This window comes from Lithobates pipiens, unplaced genomic scaffold (genome assembly GCF_037356315.1).
Source record: "Lithobates pipiens isolate NorthernLeopardFrog02 unplaced genomic scaffold, aLitPip1_a1.2 Scaffold_3, whole genome shotgun sequence".
Classification (NCBI taxonomy): Eukaryota; Metazoa; Chordata; class Amphibia; order Anura; family Ranidae; genus Lithobates; species Lithobates pipiens.
In genome coordinates, this window is record NW_027507790.1 from 183918367 (window position 1) to 183935984 (window position 17618).

The following is a 17618-nucleotide window of genomic DNA, read 5'->3' on the forward strand; positions in this document are numbered from 1 at the left end:
CTTTGTGTCACGCCTATTGGTCTTACTGTCCCTCTCACAGGATTCAGAGCAAGTCCTCAGCCTGGATCCCGCGGCAATAGCAGTCCTTGCCTTGCGGGAGGAATTGCTATCGTTTGGGATTGGCGTCTCCCTGTTCATTTCCTCTGTGTCTTCCCTTTCTCCCCAGGTGATGACCGACGCAGCGGCCTCCACGGGCTTGCGGCTGTTTTTGGCCACCTCTGGCTCGCAGCTCCCTGGCCTCCCCAGTTACTGGCAATTCCTGGCTGCGCCAAGGCATCCTCTCTGTTGATTATGTCCTTTCTACGTCGACTGGTCCAGCTCTTGTTGTTGTTTCAGTTCAACATCCGTTGTTCCTTTATCCCCGGTAAATTCAATCAGGCAGCGGACGCCCTCTCCCGCTTTAACCTTGTCTCGTTTTCCGTTCAGGTACCTGGAGCCGGACCAACATCAGCAGCTATCCCGGACTGGTCTCAGCTGACCCTGGATTAGCCCCTCACCTCCTAGCGGCTACCCAACTCATTGATCACTCCCTTTTCCGCAAATAACCTCAAGGCCTATCAATCAGCCTGGAGGGCCTTTAATCGTTTAATCACGGATCACAGCACAGAGACGTCCCGTGTCAAGCAAGTCATAGCCTTCATTTCCTACTGCCACTCGCAGTTGGCGTTATCCTTTAATGCGACCCGGCTATACCTGACCGGTGTATAACATTACACCTCCCACCAGGACCCTACCGTACCCTCCTTATTTACCTCGCCGTTCAGGCTGTTATGTGCGGTATCCAGAAGCGCCAGCCGATGGCCGGCACCAGACGACTGCCTATCACAGGAGACGTTTAGAAATGTGTCAGATATCCTGGCCACTGCACCTTTTCGGTCTCCACATTAGTGTCATTTACAAACAGCCATACACCCGGCCTTCTACGGCTTCTTACGGCCAAGCGAGTTTACTTGTAGTAGCCTCACAGCACGCATGCTGTACAAGCACCACCTGGTCCGATACAAAGACCATTCCGCCTTATACTTAGCAGTCTCCAAGACACAGCAGCTTGGCTCGGGTACGGACATACACTTCTATAAGTCCAACAACCGCTGGTACCCGATCGCCATTCTCACCGCTCGTTGCCCCTTTTGGCTGATCAACCAAGTACTAGTCTGCTTCTGCCGTTTCACACTAAGCCTCTGAACGCTGCCCGCTTTATGGATCATCTCAGGATACTCCTGGGTATCCTTCGCCTCTATCCTACCCACTACTCCGGACATTCATTCCGTATCGGAGCAGCTTCAACAGCATCCCGCCAAGGGGTCCCGGACCACATTATCAAGAAGTTGGGCAGATGGAGGTCCACCTGTTTCGCCCGCTTCATATCCAATCCGCTAGTGGAGATGGCCCAGGCCTTTGTCGAGCTCACCCAGTAACAAACTTGAATCAATAGAAGGCAACCCCTACCTGAATGTTTTGCCCCCTTATTTTGGTATACCGTACGTCGGACCAGGGCACACTTTCAGGTCCATTTCAAGTAAGCGAGTTTATGTTAACCTTGTTTGTCATCCTTATCTGTATCGGTCAGAGGGCTCTGGACCATAAATAGAAAGGCCAGTGTGGTGGCCTGAAATTATGGGAGGAGCCCGGTGGTGTATATAACCAGCCCGTTCGCCTTTCCTCCTCGTCGGTTCCGGTGCGCGATACCCACCCACCCATCCCCTTTTTCAGGGCATTTCTCAAGCATTATACTCCTCATGAGAGTACTCATTTCACTCCATTCATATTCATTTCATTTATCACCCACTTCTCTATCTAAGGTATGCCCCCTTATTTTGGTATACCGTACGTCGGACCAGGGCACACTTTCAGGTCCATTTCAAGTAAGCGAGTTTATGTTAACCTTGTTTGTCATCCTTATCTGTATCGGTCAGAGGGCTCTGGACCATAAATATATATATATATATATATATATATATATAATATATATATATATATATATATATATATATATATATATATATATTTTGGACATTTAATTATTGTTATCATAATATATTTTACTGCCACAGGATCACGCACTTATCACAGGTAAGTGTGGTTTTGCCTTCAGTCAACCCCAACCTGGTATTTAGGTTTTTGGTAGAGCTACACTACCTGATAGTTTCTTATATCTTGGGGACTCCACTGGTGAGATATCTGTTGTGTTTCTGGTTCTGAAAACTTGTTGTGGCGATAATGATGGGTCTTACATCCCTGTAAACTTTATTATTTATATTAGAGAAAATGTAACAGGATTAGCTTGAACATGCAGAAGTAGGAACACCGAGAAGTCTTAAGTGGACAACAACAGAATCTGGAATTAAAGGAGAAGTCCATCCACAGATTGTTTGGCTGGACTTCTCCTATAGATCACAGGAGTGAAATTAGTTTTGCCCTTCTGTGACCCATTTTCAGCAGAGATCAGACAGAAGTTCGCTTTCTGCTGACATCACCAATGTCAGTCAAGGCACCTTGTCATGCTGACAATGGGAGTCTGGATCTGCCAGGTGCCTGGACTAACACCCGTCTCAGCCTTTTCAGCAACCCGCTGAGAGCCTGAGATGCCCGCTCCACCTCTCCACAACTCAGCGCTCGTATGAGCGAGGAGAGAGCAGAGCAGAGAGCTGTGAGAACCGATCGATCTGCAGTGTTCGATCATTTGGTTTTCAGTGTAGAGTCGGGGGGACGACAGATGCAGTAACAGACTGATGCTGCATCCACCCAGGTAAATATGAATGGGGGGAAAAAATACCCATACTTCTCTTGTAAGGCTGGGAGCCCTTGTTGGAATATACATTTGAAGGAGAAAGTTTTTAACTTGTAGGTTTCAAAGCATTTAAAAACAATATATATATTCCCATATATTCCCAAATTAAAACAAGTTATTATATATATATATATATATATATATATATATATATATATATATATATATATATATATATATATATATATATATATAGATATATATCATTTACCTGTAGCATTCACAATCCTTTTGGCATGAATTGTTCCATGAGGTGTTTCCACATTCCATGTACCGTCAGATTGAGGTGTTAAAGCAGTCACTGGTGCTGGAAAATATAATTGGGCACCATACTTCCTGGCTCCAGCTGCAAGGGCCATAGTGAGGGAATAGGGGTCAATATGTCCATCTCCCGGGTTATAGAGGCCAGCAAGGACCTACAGTATAAGACATTGGTGTATATATACAGAAGCACAAAACAAAAACCAGTAGTAAAGAAAAGCTACGGGTTGCAATTGCACTTATTAAAAAACAAGCAATTTTCTGTATTTACACAACAAAAAAAATCATTATCATATTTCAGTCATTAGCAGTCAGCTATTGCTTCCTTTAATTTAGAGGGGTTGTAAAGGTAATTTTTTTATTTTCTACATAGGTTCCTTTAAGCTAGTGCATTGTTGGTTCACTTACCTTTTCCTTTGATTTCCCTTCTAAATGTTTTTTTGCTTTGTCTGAATATCTCACTTCCTGTTTCTCCTCAGTAAACTTCTCACCATCATCCCAGCTGGTGGTTAGTCAGCCAGAACAGCTTACTGAACAGCTTACTGAGGAGGAACAGGAAGTGAGAAATTCAGACAAAGAAAACAAAGAAAAAAAAACATTTAGAAGGGAAATCGAAGAAAAACATAAGTGAACCAACAATGCAATAGCTTAAAGGAACCTATGTAGAAAATAAAAAATTTACCTTTACAACCCCTTTAAGTTTATCCAAAATGGTAAACTGGTCTCTACCTTATTCTTATAGTTTAGTCTCTTGTCTTCTAATGGGCTCTACCTTATTTTCATGGTTTAGTCTCTTGTCTTCGAATGGGCTTCTTCAGTTAAGCTATATCAACCAACTGGATTTTAGATTCCTGTAGCCAGATAATCCACTGGTGTTATTGCTCTTTGGAGGTGCCAGATAATATGGAAACAATGAGTTTGTGATTGTTCAATTACCTTATGGCAATCATTAGAAAATAATATCGTCCAACAGAAACATTTATGCTTCTACAATTTTTTTGCCAATTGTCATCTCAGAAAAATTCTTTGTATTTCTGTGAAGTTTCCCACTTATCCAGGTTATGGTATATCCAATAGTAGTCAGTCACATTCAACTGGACTTATTCTGTAATGTTGATGATGTTTTGTAGCTCATCCAAGCTACGTCATCAGTTCGTAAGCACAAAAGAGGATTGGATTAAGAATTAGATAAAGTGAATTGTATAAGCTTTGAAATGTCTATTCGATTATAGAACACATCCAATTGAATGCCACTAGATACTATTTGCATGAATATCTTTACATAATTAATAAAAAGGCCAATAAACTAAAAATGACCAGTTTCTTATTAATGTGGGCAGCAGTACTGAATATAGGAGTGCTCATAAGTTTACATATCCTGCCAGAATTTATGATTTCTAGGCCATTTTTTAGAGAATATGAATGATAACACAAAAACTTTTCTTTCACTCATGGTTAGTGTTTGGCCTAAGCCATTTATTATCAATCAAATGTGTTTACTCTTTTTAAATTATAATGACAGCAGAAACTACCCAAATGACCCTGATCAAAAGTTTACATACCCTGGTGATTTTGGCCTTATAACATGCACAAAAGTTGACACAAAGGGGTTTGAATGGCTATTAAAGGTAACCTTCCTCACCTGAGATCTGTTTGTTTGTAATTAGTGTGTGTGCGTATAGAAGGTCAGTGAGTTTCTGGACTTCTGACAGACCCTTGCATCTTTCATCCAGTGCTGCACTGACGTTTCTGGATTCGGAGTCATGGGGAAAGCAAAAGAATTGTCAAAGGATCTGCAGTAAAAGGTAGTTGAACTGTATAAAACAGGAAAGGGATATAAAAAGATGTCCAAGTAATTGAGAATGCCAATCAGCAGTGTTCAAACTCTAATTAAAAAGTGGAAAATGAGGGGTTCTGTTGAAACCAAACCACGGTCAGATAGACCAACTAAACTTTTTAGCCAGGAAAATTGTTAGGGGTGCAAAGAAAAACCAACAAATAACTTCAGGTGAAATACAGGACTCCCTGAAAACATGTGGTGTGGCTGTTTCAAGATGCACAATAAGTAGGCACTTGAAGAAAGATGGGCTGCATGGTCGAGTCGCCAGAACAAAGCCATTACTACACAAATGCCACAAAGTAACCCACTTACAATACACCAAACAGCACAGAGACAAGCTTCAAACCTTCTGGCACAAAGTACTTTGGAGTGATAAGACCAAAATTTATCTTTTTGGCCACAACCATAAACGTTACATTTGGGGAGGAGTCAACAAGGCCTATGATGAAAGGTGCACCATTCCTACTGTGAAACACGGAGGTGGATTGCTGATGTTTTGGGGATATGTGTGCAAATGTGTGCCTACAAAGGCAAAGGAAATTTGATCAAAATTGATTGCAAGATGAATGCAATATTTTATAAAAAAAATACTGGAGGAACATTTGCATTCATCAGCCAGGAAGCTGCGCATGGGACATACTTGGACAATCCAACATGACAATGATCCAAAACACAAGGCCAAGTTGACCTGTCATTGGCTACAGCAGAATAAAGTGAAGGTTCTGGAGTGGCCATCTCAGTCTCCTGACCTCAATATCTTTGAGCCACTCTGGGGAGATCTCAAACATGCAGTTCATGCAAGACAGCCCAATAATTTACAGGAACTGGGGGCTTTATGCCAAGAGGAATGGGCACCTTTAAAGAGCCTAGAAGATAAAGAGCCTCATCCACAAATACCACAAAAGTCTTCAAGCTGTCATTGATGTAAAAGGGGGCAATACACAGTATTAAGAACTAAGGTATGTAAACTTTTGATCAGCGTCATTTGGGTAGTTGCTGCTGTCATTATGATTTAAAAAGAGTAAACACAGCTGTTTGATACTAAGTGGCTTCAGACAAACTCTAACCATGAGTGAAAGAAACGTTTTTGTGTTATCATTCATTCTCTGAAAAATGTCCAAGAAATCATAAATTCTGCCAGGGTATGTAAACTTATGAGCACAAATGTACCTGAGCATATACCCACCCTTCAATTAAGAATAAGCAGCACTGAGTATGTTTAAAAGAACCATTTAAAAATAGGATTTTTATATACAGCTTACCTGTAAAATCCTTTTCTTGAAAGTACATCATGGGACACAGGAGTTTCATTACATAGTGGGTTATATAGGCACATCTGGTGATTGGACACTGGTTAACCCACAATTAAGGAGAATTCCTCCCCTACATAACCCCTCCCATATGGGAGGCACCTCAGTTTTGTAGCAAAGCAATAAGAAACCACGTAAAACCCAAGAGGGGCGGGAGCCCTGTGTCCCGTGATATACTTTCAAGAAAAGGATTTTACAGGTAAGCTGTATATAAAAATCCTATTTTCTTGATCATACATCACGGGACACAGGAGCTTCATTACATAGTGGGATGTCCCAAAGCAATGCTCAGACTGAGGGGACGGAGACACAGATCATAATATATAGACCACCAAGGACCGGAGGACCTAAACTGCAGCCTGCAGTACACTGCGCCCAAAGGCGATATCCTCTTGCCCTCTGACATCCACCTGATAGAATCTGGTGAATGTGTGGACTGATGACCAAGTTGCAGCCTTACAGATCTGAGCCAGGGAGGCCTGGTGATGCACTGCCCAAGAAGCACTTACAGCCCTAGTTGAGTGCGCTTTCACTTGAAAAGGAGGGATCTTCCCTTTAGCACTATAGGCCTGAGAAATAATCTGTCTAATCCACCTTGAGAGAGTGAATTTTGATGCCGCCTGGCCCTTCCTAGGGCCTTCCGGCAAATTAAATAAGCAATCAGTTTTTCTTATCTGAGCAGTTGCCTGAAGATAGATACTGATTGCCCTTACCACATCCAAAGTGTGCAAAGATTCTTCTTCTGCGGACTGTGGGTCCGGAAAAAAGGATGGTAGGATTACATCTTGATTCAAATGGAATCCCGAAACCACCTTAGGTAGAAAGGCCCTGTTGGGACGCATTACCACCCGGTCCTTATGAATAATTAGATACGGCTTCTTGCTGGAGAGAGCTGCTAGTTCTGACACTCTTCGAGCCGAGTATATGGCTACCAAGAAAACCAATTTTTTAGTCAGGAGAACTAATGAAGCCAGATGCAAAGGTTCAAAAGGTTGCCCCTGCAAAGCCGAGAGAACCAAATTCAGATCCCATGGGCATACCGGAGATTTGACTGGCGGCCTTATCCACATAGCCCCCTGGATGAAAGCCCGCACTAGGGAATGCGATGCAAGTGGCTTCTGAAAAAACACTGACAAGGCCGAAATCTGCACCTTGATAGTGCTTACAGCCAAATTCATTTCTAGGCCTGACTGGAGGAAGGCCAAGATCCTGCTAATGACATACTTTCTAGGATGCCATTCCCTGAGTTCACACCAGGAAACATATGCCTTCCAGATTTTGTAGTAAATAAGCCTGGAGGCCGGCTTTCTGGCATTGACCAGAGTAGAAAGGACTGGCCCCGAAAGCCCACGGTCTCTCAGAATGTGGGTCTCAGCAGCCAAACCGTCAAATTCAGACTGTGTAAAGCAGGATGGTAAATTGGACCCTACGAGAGCAGATCTGGCCGGAGAGGGAGGATCCACGGCCTGCCTACGGCCAACTTCATGATCTCTGCGTATCAAGGTCGCCTGGGCCAAGCCGGGGCTACCAAAAGGACCGACTTTGTTTCCCTCTTGACTCTTCCCAGGAACTGCGACAGAAGCGGGCACGGGGGGAAGGCATAAATCAAATTGTACTGATCCCAGGGAACTGTCAGAGCATCCGACCCCTGAGCAAGTGCATCTCTTGTCCTTGACACGAAATTTGTCCAGTTTTCTGTTGAACCTGGACGCAAACAGATCTACGTCTGGAGTACCCCACCTGCGATATATGTTCCAAAAACAATTCGGGGTGCAGAGCCCATCCGCCTGCCAATTTTCTACTCCTGGAATGAAGACTGCAGAAAGGCATGGAAAAGTATGCGATTCACCTCTTTTTGCGCAACCAGACTCCTGATACCGCCCTGGTGATTGATATAGGCCACTGCTGTGGCATTGTCGGACCGAACCCGAACAGAGAGACCCCGTAGTCTGAAAGACCAGTTTATGAGAGCCATATAAACTGCCCGGATCTCCAAGATATTTACGGGCAATAGCTTCTCGATCGCAGACCATTTCCCCTTGCGAGCACGTCTCCTCCAATACTGCTCCCCAGCCTGTCAGGCTGGCATCTGTCGTAATAATCTTCCATGGAAGAGGAAGAAAAGTTTTGCCTTTCAGCAAATTCTCGGTTTGTAACCACCAAACGAGACTCTTGCGTGTCCCGGGGGATAGACGCATAGAAAGATCCAAGGACTGGGGCTTCCTGTTCCAATCCGCAAGGATGCATCTTTGCAAAGGCCTTGAGTGGAACTGGGCGAATGGAACGGCCTCGAAGGAGGCGACCACTTTCCCTAACAGTCTCATGCACAACCGAATGGGGGAAGATCTTCTGCCCAGAATTAGGCGCACCAGATCCTCAATGGCCAAGGCTTTTGGCCTTGGTAGAAACACCTTGCCCTGAGCGGTGTCGATGACCATACCCAGGTATTCCAACCTGGTAACAGGCTGTAGGGACGACTTTTCTAGGTTTATAATCCAACCTAGGCATTCCAGGTGTTCTAGCGTTCTGGTAACACTGTGGTTCAGGAGCGCTACTGTTTTCTCTATGAGAAGCAAATCGTCTAGATAAGCCATGACGGCTATACCCTGGGCTCTTAGGTTTGCCAAGAGAGGGTCCAGAATCTTTGTGAAGACTCGAGGGGAGCCGTAGCCGTAGCGAGCCCGAACGGCAAGGCCACAAATTGAAAATGGCGCCGTTCTACCGCGAACCTTAGATACTTTTGGTGTGCGGAAAAAATTGGCACATGGAGATCTGCATCCTTGATGTCTATTGATGCCATAAACTCTCCCCCTTGCAGGGAGGAGACCACAGTGCGAATTGACTGCATTCGGAAGGACTGGATGCGTAAAAACCGGTTCAGATCCTTCAGATCCAGGATAGGTCTGACACCTCCATTTGGCTTTGGAACGGTGAAGAGATTCGAGTAAAACCCTGAACCCTGTTCTTTTGGGTCCACCTCTACTATCACCCCCTGGAATAGTAAGTGATCTAAGGCCAGAAATAGCGGTCTTTGCTTTACTGGGTCCCTGGGGATCCTTGACCTTAGAAAGCGAGAAGGTGGAATCTCCTGAAACTCTAGCTTGTAGCCCAGAGATACTGAAGAGACCACCCACTTGTCCCAGATCTCTTCCCACCAGGCTTCTGCAAACTGCAGGAGCCTTCCCCCTACTCGGCCGAGTGGGGGGCCCCTTCACAAGGAAGCTTTTGGGCTCTGCTTGGCAGGCTTTCGCCCCCAAGATTTTTTCTGCCCCTGGGCCCGCCTTGAGCCTTTCCTGTAGAGGGGGGTTGGGAAGGCCGTCTCCACTGCTTAGAGCTTGATGCTCCGGGAGAGAGAGAACGCCTAAATGATGGACGTTTGCTCCTTTTGATTGAAAGGAGAGTAGATTTACCCCCTGACATTTTTTGGACGAATTTGTCTAATTCTTCTCCAAACAAACGGGAACCCAATCAAATGCTTCTTGCATGATAGCTCAGCTGCCCAATTTTTTAGCCATAGGGTCCTTCGCATGTGTACCAACAGGAGAGACAAACGAGATGCTTGTTGGACAGAATCCAAAATCGCATCAATCATCATCAATCATGGAACACAGAATTTGAGGTATTTCTGCATAATTCTTCCTCACTGGGAAGGAGGCCAAGCATCTGCTTAACCTGTTCCTTGAGGAACTGACACAACCCCACAGCTGCGACTGTAGGTTGCACTACAGCGCCAGTCATGGAAAAGGAGGCTTTCAACAATGTTTCCAGCTTCTTATCAGTTGGATCTTTAAATACCTGAGCATTATCCAAAGGACATCGAAAGATGGGACCCCCCATTTCTTGGTGAAACTTTCCTCCAGAGGATAAAGCATAGAAAACCTTTTAGGAGGAGCAAACAGTTTATCGGGATGTCCCGAATCCTCATACAACAATTTATCCATTAAGGGATGAATTGGAAAGGAAAAGGCAGTCTGTCTGAATTTTCCTGACCCCCAGGGAAGAAACAGAGGATGTAGCGACCTCAGCAGCGGGCATTCTGAATGTGGTACGCACCAATTCAGTATAATATTGCACCTGTTTTCTGAGCGCCTGGGAGGAGGGGACTCTCTCCTCTTCCTCTGATTCATCCAACTGCTCAAGATCCCTGTCCCAAGATAGGGATCTCTCCTCATTGTCAGAAGTGTCATCTGAGAGAGGAGTCTCAGTAGAGGGAGGGGATTTACCCCTTTTCCTGCTATCTTTCAGGGAAGCTGAAATAAAATTCATGATTCTCCCTTCAAAACCCTCCAATGTAGCCCTAAGGGAGTCCTCAGTGACATATACCGGGGCTGAAATATTAGGAGAGGCTTCAAAACCTGACAGGGGCACTGACTCATCCTGTGAGGCTGGCTCCAGTCTTGCAGGGGGGGAAGGTAGCCTACAGGCATTTTTAGAACCCCATAGACCTAGGCGGTGTTTTTCCAGTGCCCTTGTTACCTCCCCCTGAGACCCTCTTACGAGGAGACATAGTCCTAAGCTACAAAGCAGAGATACTAGTACAAAGTGCAATCACTGTTGTGCTCAAAGTCTCACAATAAATATATATGCTTAAACTGCACAACCTGATGCTGAGTAGGTGTCTTAGGTTTGCCTGGATCCAATCCCTTAGGATGCTTACTGCCCACAGCTCCTGTGTCTCCACTTACAGCCCCCTGACGCTCTGGGCTTTTTAAAACTGCCACCTGGCGCCTGCGCAGTACAGCGCTGTGCACACCAATGTGCACGGCTCGCAACCACACCCCCCCCTCGATTAGCACGGGAGCGCGCTCGGCAAGGACCGCCGGTCATCCAGGGGGGAAGGGGATCGCCATCGGAGCTGCATGGGACCCCCAGACTATGTGGGACCCCTGTATTACCTTCATTGTGGCAGAGATTGCAGTGGAGACGTGAGACATCTGGGAGAACCAGGCTTCACTGAGCGTGTGTACTGAAAGGCATGTAAGTATGCATCAGGCTGCTCTTACTTCCTCTAGTGGTGGAAACCAGGTAAGACATACAACTACTCAATGAAGAAATCCATAATATATAAGTTATATAGGATTAACTTCCCTTACCTGTCCTCGCCGCAGGAATTGCTGAAAACAGACAGATTCCAGCCTTTACCCATCATGGCAGGCAGAGTTGTGCCAACCTTCAGGAATTTTTATGGGTTCCTTCTCAAAGGAACCTCTTACCTGGACCTTGTAAAAGACTCTGCCAGAAACTTGTGTGCCACTAAGTAAATAGTACACCAAGTCTGGTTTTCTCAGAGCCCAGTCTTCCAATAGGAGAGGACTTACAGGCAAAACCTTGTTTCTTCGGATGACGAGGCCTGGGTACCATACCATCTTGGGAGTCAAAATATCGGCCCGAGATATGGATCCAGTTATTGTAGCCCTTAGGCCCCCGCAGGGACCTGCACAGAGCTTTCTTCATAGCACATGTTTTACGCGACCAACCACCATAGACACTGGCGAAAAAACGGAGGTGCCTCCCATATGGGAGGGGTTATATAGGGGAGGAATTCTCCTTAATTGGGGGTTAACCAGTGTCCATTCACCAGAGGTGCCTATATAACCCACTATGTAATGAAGCTCCTGTGTCCCGTGATTTATGATCAAGAAAATAACTTGAAGACCGCAAACATAACTTATGCATTTGAACCTCAATAAAAATGCCCAGGATAATGTACAACTAAAGGATGTTGTATTAGATTATCAGTCATTTTCCAGATTGCAGTTGCTGCCACTTCTCCCACACATTGTAGGATTCCTGCCAGACTCAAAGTGTACTTTAAAATAACTCAATATACATTAATAAATGTAACATTAATCTGTTGCAGTTGATAAAGTCCCTGTACTTACCTCCTCTGCTCTCTTGTACTTGTCATTTGTGTGTACCTTTACTCTAAGCTAAGTATTTCCCACCTGTTATTTTCTGTTTAAATCTTTTTCTTGCTTTTAGGGAAACCTATTAGAAGTTGTTAAGAACATAAAGTGATTGTAAAGGCTCGATTTTTACTTTTTTAAAATAACAAACATATCATATTTACCTCCACTGTGCAGCCTGTTTTGAACAGAATGGCCCTGAACTTCGTCTTCTGGGGTCCCCCGGTGGCTCCCGCGGCTCCTCCCAGATAACCCCCTAGGAAAAGTGATCTCCCAGCGGGGTTACCTTGTGGGCGCGCTCCCAAGTCCAGCATTTCTGTCCATAGACATGAATACTGGACTCAGCCCTGCCACCCCCGATGCCCGTATCATTGTATTTGATTGACAGCAGCGGGAGCCAATGGCTGCACTGCTATCAATCTATCCAATGAAGAGCTGGAACCCTGTGGAAAGAGGGAGGGCACGTCTCCGCCAAGTGAATGAACAGGCTGAAAGCAGGTGAAAAAACACGAGGGTTTGCAACCCCTTTAAATGGACAGTGGAGGACTGTATATAAGATATTGGAGGGTCCCAGTTTAAATTTTACACCACAATGCTCTTGTTATTTGTTGCACATCTGATAACAGGTTTTGCTTAATTCCACAAAATTTGGAAATATTTCTGATTTTTTTTAACCTTCACTAAAATACAAATTAAACCAGGGCTGGAGACATCAGTAGCAAAGTTTTGTTGTTTCGTTACCTTGTCAAGATTCAGTAATGGAAATAGTTCTTTAACTTTTTCTGGCCCAATGAGATACTGCGGATTTGGATGCCATTGAGCACGGGTCATCTGGTATTTTAATTCATCCACTCTTGTTGGGGTTGAGGCTATTCTGATACTTCCTGGCTGGTGAAACCCAACAGCCTGCATAAGACATCAGTTGAATAGTGATTATCAGTGCTGACAGGGGTAGCATCTAGCTACATTAGGGGTGCTTAACCTTTTTTAAGAGCACCACTTAAGTGATTTGGTAACCAGTCATCAACCACAATGATTTTTATTTTTGTTTTGAATAGCATAATAAAGATCTTAAACAGCAACCAGGATATTCATTTTCTGTGGGACCAATGCCCATTGGATGTTTACCCACTGTTTAATCACAATAACAAAAATCTATTTTTTTATTAACCAGATCACCATTAATTCCACTCTTGCGCTCAGGTGTGACTAGCCAAAAACAGCTCTGATCCAGTGTTGCAGCCTTCACTATAACAGGGTATTTGCAGCCACCCCTTGAATTGCTACAACAAGGACTGTGGACAATCTAAACAAAAAAAAACAACAGTCTGGGGAAACGCATGCCCTGGTAGTGCAACAAAACTGCTTTATTAGGCAAAGATAAAATTACACATAACCACATGCTCCCAGAATGACACCAAGCTCATCACACGACTGTGAGATCCCACCTTCAGAATCCCTGTATGAATGCCATGCCACTAGATGTAATCCACCCAGCTGTCTGTGTGTTAGGAAGGAAAGTGAACAGCAGGGAGCTGGCCACAATAGCAGTTTGTATATGACAGCCACAGGGATTATGGAGGACTGATAATCATTCAGTAGAGCTGGTTGTGCGGGTTGCCATAGGTTTGAGGTCGATGACCACATCAGATGGCTCCAGGGGCCATATTTGGCTAGTGGGCCATGGGTTGAGCATGCCTAGGTTACAATGTCAAGATTTAAAAGGTCAGTCCACCCAAAAGAATTTATCTCTTTAAAACTGATGTCTGGTGAACAGAGTCACTCACTCTTTTGTTATATCCCTTGTTTATCTAGTATCAAAACCTCCCTGCCATACGTCCTGGCTGTGTTTCTAAACACCTTGGACTATTGATATTCCTGCCAGTCTCTTGATGCATGTAAATTAAAAACCCAACAAGGAGAATACATACCAATGGTGACAAGAGTTGTGCTGTGCACACCTAGGAACTCAAATGAAGATATCTCACCACTGAAGTCCCCAAGAGATATAAGAAAATGTGCGAAATAACAGATGTGATCGGGCTAAAGGATTTGCCGATTAACAAAAATATTCCAGAGGCAAAGTTTTAAAGCTCAACTATAGCCAAATCATGTTTATTCTTGACTCACTGGCATTGGCTCATTCCCACTGCATTGAAAACAAGTGATATGCTTGCCATCTGTACCCCTTTTCTAAGGGGTACAGCTTCCCCTTTCTTTCTGTCCCAGGGACTGCACAAGAGGTTAGGAACCTAATGACTGGATCTACAGATAGCAAAAAACTTGACTGTATTTAAAAGCCAAACTCAAGAATCACACTTTTTTTATATCCTATATTCCAGTCACCCCCCTGTTATGATTTGTGACTGGCATTTGCTTGAAAAATGCCATTAAATACCATTTTCTTCTTCTGCTGCTTTCTGTCCTCACACTGCAGTGCTCTATGCTGTCAGTGTCCTTGCACAGACTTGTATTACAGACAATGGAAGAGGCAGTGGCTGACCAAGTTTGTTACATTACAGAATATAGTGGGCCCATCTCTGGTGCCCATCTCTGGCAAATCGTACTCTGAGATATCTACTGTAAGCCCCCATATACACGGTCGGACATTCTGACAACCAAATCCGTTGGTTTTTTTCCGACGGATTTTGTCCGAAACTGTTGCATACACACGGTCGGACAAAGTTGTTGGAAAATCCGATTGTACGTAATGTGATGACGTTATTTCGTTACGACGGGACTACGTTTAGGCTAGTAGCCAATAACTTTAGTCTAGGAATTTGATCTGAGCATGCGTGGCACTTTGTCCGTCGGAGTAGGCTACACATGATCGGAGTATGTCCGATCGGAGCATGTTGACGGAAAATTTTATAGACAAGTTGGAAAACTTGGTCCGTCGGATATTCCGACGCAAACAGTCCGATGGAGACCACACACAGTCGGATTATCCGACAATACGGTCCAATCGGACACATTCCGTCGGAATCTCCGACCGTGTGTACAAGGGCTTACAGTGGAGTTATGACTAAGGATATTGAGGTTATTGGTACCATGTCTATAGGACTTCAAGTGTGACTATCTAAGTCTGTGACCACAACTGTGAAGCCAAAGTCTATTGTTTCCAATAAGCCCCATTTATATCAACCTGTTACAGTGGTGTGAAAAAGTGTTTGCCCCCTTCCTCATTTCCTGTTCCTTTGCATGTTTGTCACACTTAAGTGTTTCGGAACATCAAACCAATTTAAACAATAGTCAAGGACAACACAAGTAAACACAAAATGCAATTTGTAAATGAAGGTGTTTATTATTAAAGGTGAAAAAAAATCCAAACCATCATGGCCCTGTGTGAAAAAGTGATTGCCCCCTAAACCTAATAACTGGTTGGGCCACCCTTAGCAGCAACAACTGCAACCAAGCGTTTGCGATAACGCGCAATGAGGCTTTTACAGCGTCCTGGAGGAATTTTGGCCCACTCATCTTTGCAGAATTGTCCTAATTCAGTTACATTAGAGGGTTTTCGAGCATGAAAGGCCTTTTTAAGGTCATACCACAACATCTCAATAGGATTCAGGTCAGGTCTTTGGCTAGGCCACTCCAAAGTCTTCATTTTGTTTTTCTTCAGCCATTCGGTGGTGGACTTGCTGGTGTGTTTAGGATCATTGTCCTGCTGCAGAACCCAAGTTCGTTTCAGCTTGAGTACACGAACAGATGGTCGGACATTCTCCTTCAGGATCTCTTGGTAGACAGCAGAATTCATAGTTCCTTTTATCACGGCAAGTCTTCCAGGTCCTGAAGCAGCAAAACAGCCCCAGACCATCACACTACCACCACCATATTTTACTGTTGGTATAATGTTCTTTTTATGAAATGCAGTGTTCCTTCTACGCCAGATATACTTGGACACACACCTTCCAAAGAGTTCCACTTTTGTCTCATCGGTCCACAGAATGTTGTCCCAAAAGTCTTGGGGATCATCAAGATGTGTTGTGGAGAAATTGAGACGAGCTTTGATGTTCTTTTTGCTCAGCAGTGGTTTTCTCCTTGGAACTCTGCCATGCAGGCCATTTTTGCCCAGTCTTTTCCTGATGGTGGAGGCATGAACGCTGACCTTAACTGAGGCAAGTGAGGCCTGCAGTTCCTTGGACGTTGTTGTGGGGTCTTTTGTGACCTCTTGGATGAGTCGTCGCTGCGCTCTTGGGGTAATTTTGGGCGGCCGGCCACTCCTGGGAAGGTTCACCACTGTTCCATGTCTTCGCCATTTGTGGATAATGGCTCTCACTGTGGTTCGCTGGATTCCCAAAGCTTTGGAAATGGCTTTATAACCCTTTCCAGACTGATAGATCTCAATGACTTTCTTTCTCAATTGTTCCTGAATTTCTTTGGGTCTCGGCATGATGTGTAGCTTTTAAGGATCTTCTGGTGGACCTTACTGTGTCAAGCAGCTCCTATTTAAGTGATGCCTTGATTGTGAACAGGTGTGGCAATAATCAGGCCTGGGTGTGGCTATAGAAATTGAACTCAGGTGTGGACAACCACAGTTATAGTATGTTTTAACAAAGGGGGCAATCACTTTTTCACACAGGGCCATGATGGTTTGGATTTTTTTTCACCTTTAATAATAAACACCTTCATTTACAAATTGCATTTTGTGTTTACTTGTGTTGTCCTTGACTATTGTTTAAATTGGTTTGATGTTCCGAAACACTTAAGTGTGACAAACATGCAAAGGAACAGGAAATGAGGAAGGGGGCAAACACTTTTTCACACCACTGTATATTGGTATGCACTGGGTGAAGATGGAACATGATGCACTACATCATAGCTTAATGGGCTGCAACACGCATTAAAGAAAAAGAATAAAGTATTTTGGCTCCTGCTGGAAAAAAAAGGATAAAAAAAGAAGGAAAGGAAAAGAAAGAAGCCCTGTTCTGTGTTTCAGTGCCCTGTATCATTAGGTCCCTTTGTCCTTCACTTAACCATCAGACCCACAGATGTAAATGGAAAATATCTGACACCAGCGCGGACGATGCTACAGGCAGACACTAAACAAAGAAGCACAATTTAAAGCGGAGGTCCACCCTAAAGTGGACCTTCCGCTCATCGGAACCCTCCCCCCCTCCGGTGCCACAATCGGCACCTTTCAGGGGGGAGGGGGTGCAGTTACCTGGATAATCCAGGTAACTGCACCCACTTCCGGGATAGCTCTCTGCGGAAAGGGGCGTAACTTACGCCCCTTTCCGCAAGTGCCTGCCCCTTCCCGCAAGTGCCCCGCTGCCTGCTGGGAAACACACAGATCCCAGAGGCAGCGGGGACCGTCCTCATTGCGCAGCGCGGCTCGCGCATGCGCAGTAGGGAACCGGGAAATGAAGCCGAAAGGCTCCATTTCCTGATTCCCATACCCAAGATGGCGGCGGCAGCATTCGAGTGTCGATCTAGAGATCGGCTTCGGGTGCCGACATCGCGGGCGCGCTGGACAGGTAAGTGTCACTATTTTAAAAGTCAGCAGCTGC

The 17618-nt window shown here is 44.7% G+C and overlaps 1 protein-coding gene across 2 annotated transcripts in view; it reads right to left on the bottom strand.

The window, feature by feature from the left end:
- The window catches only part of DMGDH (dimethylglycine dehydrogenase), a 92829-nt gene that overhangs the window by 56547 nt on the left and 18664 nt on the right, over positions 1 to 17618 (bottom strand). For both annotated transcript variants that reach the window (XM_077462597.1, XM_077462596.1), the window contains exons 4-5: positions 12850 to 13014; positions 3003 to 3207 (exon numbers count right to left, since the gene is read on the bottom strand). In XM_077462597.1, coding sequence (XP_077318723.1) covers positions 3003 to 3207; positions 12850 to 13014 — 370 coding nt within the window. The remainder of the gene's footprint in view (positions 1 to 3002; positions 3208 to 12849; positions 13015 to 17618) is intronic.